At 42.3% G+C, this 12500-nt stretch overlaps 1 protein-coding gene across 7 annotated transcripts in view; it reads left to right on the forward strand.

Moving 5' to 3' along the window:
* Positions 1–12500, forward strand: part of lama2 (laminin, alpha 2) — a 316273-nt gene that overhangs the window by 76100 nt on the left and 227673 nt on the right. For all 7 annotated transcript variants that reach the window (XM_080453619.1, XM_080453620.1, XM_080453623.1 and 4 more), the window contains exon 4: positions 6618–6669. In XM_080453619.1, the coding sequence (XP_080309745.1) occupies positions 6618–6669 (52 nt within the window). The remainder of the gene's footprint in view (positions 1–6617; positions 6670–12500) is intronic.

Here is a 12500-nt window from a genome sequence, read left to right on the forward strand (position 1 = left end):
GAGAGAGAGAGAGAAAGAGAGAGAGAGAGAGAGAGAGGGGGGAGGGAGAGAGATATTAGGAGTCAAATAAAAAAAGGGGAAAGGTAGGGAGACATAGTTAAAGAGACAGAAAAGGGGTGAGAGACAGAAAGAGAGTAAGGGAGAAATGTCATCCATTATCTGCCTGCCTGCCTGCCTGTCTGTCTGTCTGTCTGTCTGCCTGCCTGCCTGTCTGCCTGCCTGCCTGCCTGCCTGCCTGCCTGTGTGTCTTTTAACCCATCACCTTGACCCAGCCAGATTCCCTTCAGTGGAGATGCAGACAATAATGCCCAGGGTACCGTTGTTATTGTTGCACGGCCAGACCATCCCATGTACATCATTTGAACTGTGTGCCAATGTAGCCTAACACCTTGGTTAGTCAGGATAGGATGAGGAAAGATGAAACAAACACACACACACACACGCGCACACGCACACGCACACACACACACACACACACACACGCACACGCACACGCACACGCACACGCACACGCACACGCACACGCACACGCACACGCACACACACACACACACGCGCGGCTGAACGTTAAGTATTTATTCGCCCAATTAGAATCCTGGGCTGGTGCTTTCAAAACGAGGGTGGTTGCTGAGCGTAGCCTCACACATACCTCAGCTAGTGCTGTTGTTCTTTACTGTTGCATTGTGGGATATGGGACTGACGGGGTGAGGATGTGAGACTCAACCTTCCAAGGTTTTCCTGGTGTGGGGATGGTTGAGAAACAAATAAACTCTAGACTGCCAGGTCTGTGTATTATATCTACTGTATATTGTTGCCGTCGGGCAGAGACCTCGTATCTCCATATTTCATACTTTTTTATGTTTTTCTTAATGAATGCCCTTCTTCGTCATACAAGAGCGTTGCGCAAAAGTAGTGGAAAATAGCAGATCTACAAGCTCACAACACGTCGCTTTCTGATGCGTTGTGAGCGTGTAGATCTGCTATTTTCACTATTTTGAAATGTTTAAGTAATTATAAAAAAAAGGAATGGTTTTGGTCATACAAGGTTTCCACCCCGACAGCAAAGATATGCAGGTTGAAAAGTCCCCAGTGAATAGATATACAGGACGGTACAAACAAACATGTCAAGCATGAGCTCCATACAATGCAGCCAGGGACAGAGCCAACGGTAGACACTTAACCCATTAAAGCCGGGAACGCATCTCTGTCATTTTAGATTTTAGTTACAACCATTATTTTTATACTTTGGCCATTCAAAAATACTACGAGCTTGCAGACCTGCAATTTTTTCCCCCTAAAGATTTGTTTTTGGGCTTTTTATGCCTTTATTTATAGGACAGTAGACTGACAGGAAATGGGGAGAGAGATGGGGGGTGACACGCAACAAAGGTCGTCGGGTTCGGGACTTGAACCCACGACACGCTGTCAGGCTGGCTTTGCAGCCTATAGGGTGCCTGGATCTGCTACTTTTGAAGTCTTGCACATATTGTGCAAATCGTTGAATACATACTTTTTTTAAACAAAATGTTTTACTCAAATCTTTGCCTCTGGGGGGGGGGGGGGGGACAACATATCCCTGGAACAACATATCTTGATGGGGATCGGCGGCCAAAACATTTTGGGTGGTCCTTGACAAGAAAAGATTTGAGCACCACTGATATAGATAGCAACAATAGTTTTTCCAGAAAAATTCAAACATTTGTTGAGACATTTGACAGTTACAAATGTTCGCTTTAGAAAATATATGTTCAAAGATTTGCACAAACTTTCACGATTTTTCAAAAATAGCAGATCTACAAGCTCGTAGCGCGGCACTCGCTGTGAGCTTGTAGATCTGCTATTTTTTTAATAGCCCAAAGAAATCAAAAAATGACAGAGATGCGTCCCCGGATTGAATGGCTTAACCATTACAAGGACATGCTGTACCAGACTAACAGGACATTGCATTCTGACACGTACGGCAGCTGCTCTCCGATGTCTCTCTGCAAAGCTTTTTTTATCCACAACAAATCTTTTTTAACTGCTTAAGCCCCTATATTCTATACTGTGGTACGACAGTGGTGCATGGCAAAAACACAGACCTGATCTACAAGCTGATCTACACTCCGTCCCACCGCTCACGTGTTGTGAGCTTGTATCAGCTATTTCCCCTTTTACATTATTATTATTATTTTTATCATTTTATATTTTTCATTCTTAGATTGCGGGTCGATAATGAGACTCAGCACTAGTAATTTCTCGACATATTCTCAACATGTTTTCGATCATTGGCTGTCCTTTAAGCCAATGGGGATACTTTCCCATACTCTGAATGGGCGTTCTCGTCCTCCCAAGCTATGGCACTAGACATGCCTCTCGCCTCTAAGGCTACTATACACGCCTGCCGTCGGTTCAAATCGCCGTGACACAGAGTAATACATAGGACAAAATGTAAGTAAAGTACTTGAGTAAATGTACTTAGTTACTAACTACGCGCTGCGTAGCGTCCGTAATGCATGTTGGTATACATGACTGAGTCATGTCTTGTTTTATTATTATTATTATTATTATTATTATTATTTAGCTTTTTTTCCCCACTGTTTCCGCTTATACTGACATGCCCAAAATAGGGACACCAGATTCAAAGTGGTTAATTAGGTATTTAGGTTGCCTTTCACTTTCTACATATCCACGTGTAATCACCTTCAGGATTTAAATGTATTTCTTTGGGGTAAAGGCGCACGTGAAGATGTCATACTGTAGCTTTCACTTCAGCTCAATCTTGGTCCCACAGTTCTCACACATTAAACCGTGCAGGGTGTCACGGATTCTATACCAATTAAGTGCACAGAATTTACCAACAGGCATCTGTAGATGAGAGGTTAGAAGAATCTACTGTACAGTATGTGTCGAAGTGTCCCTGAGCAAGAAGACACTTAACCCCTAACTGCTACCCGGATGCCGTGTTAATGGCAGCCACTGCTCCTAATAGCGAGGATGAGTAAACGCAGAGCACATAATTATACGTATGTAGCAAATACCTCGACATCGGCTAATGGGGGACACACAATTATAAAAGGTGCCAGATTGTAGACAGGGGCAAATCCAAACAAATGCAGTCCAAAAACAGTCACACTGTTATTCACAGCTAGAGTCCAATTGGATTTAATTGGACCTTCTTTGGGCCGTGGGAGCACTCAAAGCACACACAAACCTAACCCCCATATAGTTGGGGATTGCAAGACAAATCTTATTGGTGTGAAGTGTCAGCGTTAACCACTGAGCCAGCGTGCCAAGTTAACCCATTTAGACCGGGCAGTTCGGGAACGCATCTGTGTCATTTTAAGATTTCTTTGGCTATTCAAAAATAGCAGATATACAAGCTCATAGCGCTATGAGCTTGTAGATCTGCTATTTTTAGAAAAATCGTTTATATACATTTTTAACTCATATCTTTGCTTCTGGGGGTCCCTGGAACAAAATATGTTTAGATGGGAGGGGGTCCACGGACAAATACATATAATTTTGGGGGTCCTTGACATGAGAAAAGTTTGAAAACCATTGATAATATAGCAACATAAGTAAATAAATAAATGAAAACGTAGGATCTAGAAGACGTTTGAAAAATCACCAGAGGCAAAGATTTGAGTTAAACATTTTCGCTTTAAAAAAGCATATATATATTCAAACTAAAGCTTTGCACACATTTTCACGATTTTTCCAAAAAAAATAGCAGATCTACAAGCTCATAGTGCGGCACCGAGTGCCGCACTATGAGCTTGTATATCAGCTATTTTTGAATAGCCAAAGTAATCGTGAAATGACACACAGATGCGTTCCCGGTGTTAATGGGTTAACTAACTCAACTAACTTTGACGTTCCGTCTGGATTTGCATGTGGGCTTTCTGCATCGCCGCCTTATTAGGCAGCAAACATACAGCAGCCAGGCAAAGACGGGTCGTAGAGGAAGAGCGTGACATGTGACATAGGTTGAGAGCCAGACTCCCAATTCCCTGCAGCACACGTTCATATTATGAGCTGCGGAGTTGGGAGAGCGCAAGAGATTATATGTATATTAAGTAAGAGAAAATCTTTGACTTTCTCCACCACGGTATACAGCAAAAAAAAAGGTCTTGCAGGCAAGATTTATTTTTCTTTTTCAAGAAAACTTTTTCAATAACATTGCTTTAGTATTTTTTTTCCCTCTAATCTTTTCATTAATCCTTTTCTCTGTCAGAAATGATTCATCACTTGTAATCGAGTGGTTGATTTTGTTTGACTGATTGAATTAGTGGAAAATGCATGGCATTGGCTTTGAATGATAAATGAACGTTAAAAACACTCGCTGCAGATGCTGTAGTGGGGATATGAAGCTTGTTTTGATCTTGGAGCACATTTCAAAAAGCCTGTACTGGATTTAGTATGTATTGAGTATAGCTGGCCTGGCTGTGTTGGCAGGAGACCATTTCTAAAACTTGCCGTCAGCCATTTCTTCTTGAAAGACGGACAAAAAGGGAAACAGTAGAGAATTCATACTAATAGCAAGTGAGTTGTAGTTTCAGCTTACAATAGAAGGGAGCCATAAGGAAGTCAGAATGATTTTGTACTGGTCCACTTTCAAACGCATGCTCAATCATTTGAGCAGGGCAATAAGAAGAAAATGTGTTCCACAAAGAGTGCCCTAACCCATTTCATCTCCTGGACTGCACGAACATGTGTACAATAAAACATGCATGGGGTTATAAACAGCAATTCAAACTGTAAACAACTTGAGAATTATTTGTGATTCGAAAGGAAAGCCAAAGGGCGGACACCTAAATATATAAAGTCTAAAATGAAATGAAGAGTGATCAGATAAAACATACTGTAGCATCTCAGCGTGTGCATAAAGTACCTAAGTCTGATGTCAAAACCATGCCCCTTGGGCCATAAAGAAAATTTCCCATCCAAATCCAGGCACTGAGTCCAGGCACTCTGTCAGGGAAGTGGCTCTGTATCATTTATGATATTTTGTTATATTTGATACAGTCTGTGATTTGTAGGGGGGCTTGTTTATTTGGCATCTTTGAATAGTTTTAAATGCTTGAGTAAAATGCCTGGACTCATTTTTGAACCACTGGGGCACCTCCAATCAATGCATTTTCTTATTAAGATGAAACGTATAAACAAGAAACCCATTCTCCCCTGGCCCTGGGTGAATGATAATGTCCAAAAATGAACGAATGAGCGGAACAAACAATGACTGTGGAAGTCGAGGGTTGCAGCTGAGAATGCCTCGGTGCAAATAGCATTTATACGACTTAAGGTGCAACTTTTCACATTTTTGGCAGAACTGAAAGTGCTTTTGGAGAGTAGAGGCCCCTCAACATGCGATTACAATTTGGGGTCAATATTTATCTCTGGCAGGATGGGACAGGGAGATGGAGATTATGTTTTCGCCCCGTCTATCGGTCTGTGCGCAGCACATCTTGGTCAAGGAAATAGGTAGCTGATATATTGCACTTTTACCTTAGCGCTAGGTATACTCTTGGTTGCTTGTTTTTGCAGAAAATGCACTAAAGACTTCTGGTGATTAGTAGTTTTCGTTCCCTACCTATGTTGAATACACTTATTGTAAGTCGCTTTGGATAAAAGCGTCTGCTAAATGACTGTAATGTAATGTCACCGCTGGACCAATTGGCGTCAAACGTTGTATGCACATTCCTACAGTAGTAGGCTAAGGAAGACACTACACCCCACGGTTTGGCTTATAGCTCTGGAACTGTACAACTCCGTAGGTCGTACAATTAGAAGGTTGCTGCGTTGATGAAATGCTATATTCACATTTTTGTAAATAAATCCAGCCATGGGGTTTCTGAAAAACACCTTATTTCCCGGGCATTTGTCGTAGCCCTCGTCGTAACCAACCAACGGGCAATGTCAAATGCCCTTGTGACAAACTATATACATGAATATATACTGTAGAATCAGAATCAGAATCAGTTTTATTGTCACATCACAGGTTTACAAGGTAAAAAAGTGGGTGAAATTCTTTTTTTGTACATCGTTCCCATCGCAACGTTAGTTTCCATAGAAAGAAGAGGGGGGGGGGAGAAGAAGAGGGTGGGCGGCAGGTGGGAAGGAGATCAAAACAAGAGAGCAACAGAAGGCCAGACAAGTTATCTACATATTTACAAATTACCTGAGATAATAAAAAAAAAACTAAACTAAGGTGCCTGAGCATAGCAGCAATGTATTGTATACTGTGCATGTTATACTTATACTGTGCATGATAGACAATGGACGTTAAGGTGCTTAGAGGAAAAGGAGCACAATAAAAAAAGTACCATTTTGTACCAGTATATATTCATGTATATAGTTTCTCATAATTAACCACATGAACCCTAGCATCCATATTCTGGGTATGTCATGATAGCTGAACATTTGGTGAAAATAGGCAAACATTTGCAGAGAGTTACAAGCTCACAATGCATCGCAGCGTTTTGAGCTTATAGATAGATTTATTTCGGTGACACGATTTGGTGTAGAGGGGAAAAAAAGGAGGGGGCCAAGATAGACCCCTTGGGGACCATGGTCAATGAAATGAAATGTATAGGGTTTAAATGTTTAACCCTCTCCTCTCTGCTTCTTTCCCCCAGGTGTTCCAGATAGCCTATGTGATTATAAAGGCAGCCAACTCACCTCGTCCAGGTACCGTAAAGCATTGGTTCTCAAAGTGGGGTTCGGGGACCCCCAGGGGTCCTTGAGGGAGTTCCAGGGGGTCCCCAGCTAAATGATGGCTAGTTAGGAACCAAATGGACCCTCATGGGTCTGTAACTCTGAGAGTGTACAAATGTGTACACTCTCAGAGTTCAATTAACATTGATTTTACAATATAAACTGGGGTCCCAGTGATAGAAATGCCATTGAATGGGGGTCCGTAGCCTAATGCATGTCAAACTGGGGGTACTTGAAATTAAAATGGTTGAGAATCACTGCTAGAGCCGTATAAATCTTCTCTTATGGGGGTCCCTGGCATATATTTTCAAATGGGGGTCCGCGGGCTAATAAGTGTCAATTTGGGGGTCCTTGACATGAAAAAGTTTGAAAAGCACTGCCGTAATGCTCCTGTTGCATATGAACAAGCAAACAGTATATGTCTATCAAATAACATACATAGCGTGTGTGAACAAGTAACCATTAACCAACATACTGTAACCTACATCTTCATACAGTAGAATTCATTGTCTCGTGATGGCTTTGGATGTGAATTACCATTATATGGCTGTGCCTGATGTGGTTGATAGACCAACAACTTTACTACAATAGCATTTTTAGACTTATGGAAATAGAGTCCAAAGCCCAATATAAAATTGTACAGGTGCTGGACAACAGCATGTACACTGGAGATGAGAAAGGGAAGTCCGCACATGGTCTCTGTTGACCCGATGAAGACCCGTTTGGGTTGAAACGTTTAATAACGTTTTTTCTACTGGGAGCTGAGAAACAGCGTGCGGACTTCCCTTTCTTCTCTCAATTTTCTGACCTATCTCACATGTTTTTTGTCTTAACCCATTAACACATTAACCGCCAAGAACGTAGTCCTACGGTCCGTTAAATCCAACTGTTAAGCGCAGAGACCGTAGCCCTACGGTCCACGGTCTTTTCGCGCTATTCACTTCCGGAATTTTTTTGATCCACTTCCGTTTCCGGTTTGATGACCGGAAATAGAATTATTTGGGATCCGGTTTTGACGATCACGCCCGCTCCCATTCTACAGACGAAACTGAAACTCAATTCTCTTCCTGTAGTTTTTTCTCCTCGCATTTCACTGTTTAACGTAATCCGCTCTAACTACAACATGGATGCCCCGTTTGACACGCGATCTTCACTGGGAGATACAGGGAGATCTCGCGGATGTAAACAGACCGTGTAGAGCTCAATCTTAAGGATTTTAACAAGATCTATGGCGACATGAAAAAAACAAAAAAACAACAAAAACACCTTGGCACTGGTGAGTACATTATGAGATTAACCTCTGGCGGTCGATGTGTTAACACATTGAATGCCAATCGCGTAGATCTACGCGAACCTATTTAAAGCCGCAGCGTGCCAATCGCGTAGATCTACGCGAACCGCCGGTTCGCGTTGATTTCACCCCAGGTGCACTTTCGGAATTTTTTGATCCATTTCCGGTTCCGGTTTGACGACCGGAAACATAATTATTTGGGATCCGGTTTTGCCGATCACGTCGGCCCTCGTTCTAATGACGAAACTGAAACTTAATTTTCTCCTTGTAGTTTTTTCTCCTCGCATATCACTGTTTAACGTAAACCCTTCTAACTACAACCATGGAGCTCTGTTTGACACGTGGTTTTCACTGGTAGATTCAGTGAGATGTCGCCGATGTATACAGACAGTGCACATCTCAATCTTAAAGGAGAGATCCGGACATTTTAAGTGTTATCTTTGATGTGTCGTTAGTCACTCACCGACGTAGAAAGTGGCGTTGAGTTTTTCCAGCGATTCCCCTGTCGTAATTTTTTCGACCCCCTCCGTTGGCATAATGGGAGCGCGTGCCTGAGTGAAATTCGTCTATTATAACCGATGCAAAGTTATTTTTTTCTCTACTACTACTCATTGTAGAGTCTCATGATACTCAAACATGCACTGAAAGTTCCTGAGAAGCTAACGCTAATGCCGAACGAGCTAACGCTGGTTGCTTGTTTCTCTCCCAGAACCTGGCAACTCGGTGTTGCCAGGGAGAAATCATGAAATCAAGGCTTCATGGGGTGTGTAATTGATAGAAAATAAGTCATTTTTTGGGTGAACTCCTCCTTTAACAGTTTTCAGAAAAACTCATGTTGCTATATCAATGGTGCTCCAACCTTTTCATGTCAAGGACCCCCTACATTATATGTATTTGGCCGCCGACCCCTATCTCAAAATATTTTGTTCCCGGGACCCCCAGAAGCAAAGAAAGTTTCGCTTAAAAAAAATATACATATTCAAAGATTTGCACACATTTTCACGATTAAAAAAAAATAGCAGATCTACAAGCTCATAGTGCGGCACAAAGTGACGTGCTATGAGCTTGCATATCTGCTATTTTTTTAATAGTCAAAATATAAAATAATGCTTTTTAGCTAAAATCTAAAATGGCACAGATGCTTTCCCGGGTAACTGTGTGATTTTGCTATTGTTGTCTCATCTGTTTAAGGAAAATAGGTAGCTGATATATTGCACTTTTACCTTAGCGCTAGGTATACTCTTGGTTGCTTGTTTTTGCAGAAATGCACTTAAAACTTCTGGTGATTAGTAGTTTTCGTTCCCTACCTATGTTGAATGCACTTATTGTAAGTCGCTTTGGATAAAAGCGTCTGCTAAATGACTGTAATGTAATGTAATGTAACTGTGCTTTTAAAATCTGCTCAGTGTAACTACTGCAGGCCTATATCACATTGTGTAGCTCTAGTATGCTCACTGGCTGACTGCATATTGTGGTCCAGCAATGAGAGAATCTTCTTTTGGAGCCACAGCACACTGAACAGGGTTTTATCTGTACAGTGCTTATCTCAACAGTGTTTATCTGTGTATCTACAGTATGTCCCCCAAGGTACTGTAGTAGACCAATCACAGCGTGCTACACAGCTAAACTGACACTGTTGCACCGATCACAACTCCTAGTCCATTGTTCAAGTCCCACAAAAGGGTGATGGCTGATTTAAGCAGTCACACCTGGCCTGAGTTAAACTCATTAGTCTCTGAGCTGGGAATCTGGGATGGGAATGGGATATATCAGGTTGGCAGGTTGTTTTGTCTTATTTTGTTATATATATTATTTCTGTGTGGTGACAACTATTAGTGACAATATTGCCGTGGGCATGGCAGGTTAATGTTTAGGTTTCTGGTACTGTACAGAAATAAAGAGAACTTTTAAGGAAAACCTGCTGTTGCCTGTCCCCTGCTATTGCTCCTGCAGCTCAGCTGCTACACCAAGCACAACTCAGCAACACAAGCAACATTACCACAAAAGCTCGCGTTAGCATCATAGCTCATTATTGTCTCCGCCAGGCCGAAAGGCATGGCGAGAGTATGTTTCCGTCCGTCCGTCCGTGTGTCCGTCCGTCCGTCATTCTGTCATTTTGTGTACAGCTAATCTCTGCCACCGTTGGCTTGATCGCAGCAAAACTGTGCACACACAGTCCCTGGATGCCAGAGCAGAACCTCTGCTCCAAATTTTTCACATGGGCCTTTTATAGCGCCACCAGGAGGCCGATTTGTGCAAAACACATTTTTGGACAGTACTCCTACAGATTTTGGCCCAAAATCCGCCAAATCGGTACACGGTATCTCTATAGTCATTTAAAGAAACGGCTCATTTCAGATTTTTCATATTCCATCCTGATTGGCAAAAAATGGCTTTCAAATTTTGCAGGAGTACTCCGTTTCGAACAAAATGCCTCACATCATGAACACAGCATGCAATTTCCGTGAAATTTTGCACACACATTCCCATTAGGCCGAGGAAGGAATACCATTTGAAAATGTTCAAATCAGCCTCATGGTGGCGCTGTAACAGGCAAATTCGTGCTTTTACCTATAACTGCACCGATCAGTGTAAAACTTTGTATGCACACTGTCTAGAGGCCAAGGAAAAACCTTTGCCCTGCATTTTTCACATTTGCCTTTTATAGCGCCACCAGGAGGCAGACTTATGTAAAACACATTTTGTGATATTAAGCCTTCAGATTTGATCCAAATCCAAATCACGCAAATCGGTACACATGATCTCTATAGCCATGTGATCAAGACGGATCTGTTTGATTTTTCATATTCCATCCTGATTGGCTAAGATTGACATGTAATGTTTACAGGAGTGGCCCGTTTTGAACAAAATGCCGCAAATCATGAACGCACCGTCCGATTGCGGTGAAACTTTGAACACACATTTGCACTATGTTGAGGAACAAATGCCACCCTTTTAACATTGGCCTGTTATAGCGCCACCAGCAGGTCAAATTCAGCAAAACACATTTTTAGAACAAAATGCCTCAAATCATGCATGCAGTGTCCGATTGCTGTGCAAGGCCTAGGAAGAAATGGCACCCTTCTCACATTGGCCTATTATAGCGCCACCAGGAGGCCACAATAACCTACCTGACCTGGCGGAGACCTGTGCTCCGAGGAGCACTTTTTCTAGTTGCGGATGTGTCTGCATTGTTCAAGATATGCATATCACTGTAGCCCGATCTAAAAGTGTGAAGGAAAGTGCAATGTCTGAGTCCGGTCTTAGAGGGCTGCTATTGTGCATGTTGGCTCACTGGAAATGCAGAGCTTACCATAGCTGGACTATTAAAATACTGTAGCTGGTAACAACACTCCATTGAATGAATAACAGTTTTTAGCGGTGCCAGCCGCTCTACATTTGACCGTGTGTGTTTGCGTGTCCGTCCGTCCGTCCGTCCGTCCGTCCGTCCGAGCACGCAGGCTGGTGCGCACGTGTACGTGTACACACACACACACACACACACACACACACACACACACACACACACACACACACACACACACACTAAAACGACGATCTGCAATGTGAGTAAAAATTATTACAAGTAAGACGCGCGAACGCTGGAGGCGAACGCAGATTCGCCTCGATCTCCAGGCTTTTATTGCTTAGTTTTGCTAAAAAATAAAAGCCTGGCCCAGCGGGTCGGTGTACTCGGAGGTGGAAAGACTGGTGATGCTAGGTTACTCGGTATGAGGAAGTGTTTCATTTCGCAACCAACCAGAGTGCAGTGGGCGTCGCTCGTAATGTTGTGTTAACGGGGCGGGGGTTGACGGACAGATCGGTGAAGCAATGGGATCAGGCGCAATCTCTCGCCGGCGAGCCAATGAGAGAATGAGAGCGTGAACACAGACGGAAAGAGACCATAAATATGGGACAGACAGACACACAGACACACACCGCAAGCACGATGATATAGTAAGCTCCACTTGGTCGGAGGCGCGGCTTCGCCGCGCCTCCTCCCGCGTTCGCAAAAAGTAAATAGAGTACAAATATTTAAAATTAAATACCTTGAGTAAAAATACTTAGGAGTACTTATATTGAGTACAAATACTTAAAAATTGATAAAAAGAGTAAAAATACTTAAAAGTTGTAAAAAATTGTAAAAAATGCTTTAAAGTAAATAAAGTGACTAAAAATACTTTAAAGTAAATACATTGAGTAACAATACTTAAGAGTACTTAAATTGAGTAAAAAATACTCAGTAGTACTCAAATGAGTAAAAATACTTAAAGGTTGTTAAAATGAGTAAAAATACTTAAACATAATTAAAATGAGTAGAAATACTTAAAAGATGATACAAACTGTGCAAATACTCTTTTAGTACCGCCTCAATACCAGCACCCACACATCAAATAGAGTAGTACCGTCTGAATGCCAGCGCCCACACATCAAATAGATTTGTACCGCCTGAATGACAGCACACACTCATCAAACAGAGTAGGCACCGCTTACTCACACTGGGTGTGATTTT

This window comes from Gymnoscopelus braueri, assembly GCF_963280865.1.
Source record: "Gymnoscopelus braueri genome assembly, chromosome: 16".
NCBI classification, from domain to species: Eukaryota; Metazoa; Chordata; class Actinopteri; order Myctophiformes; family Myctophidae; genus Gymnoscopelus; species Gymnoscopelus braueri.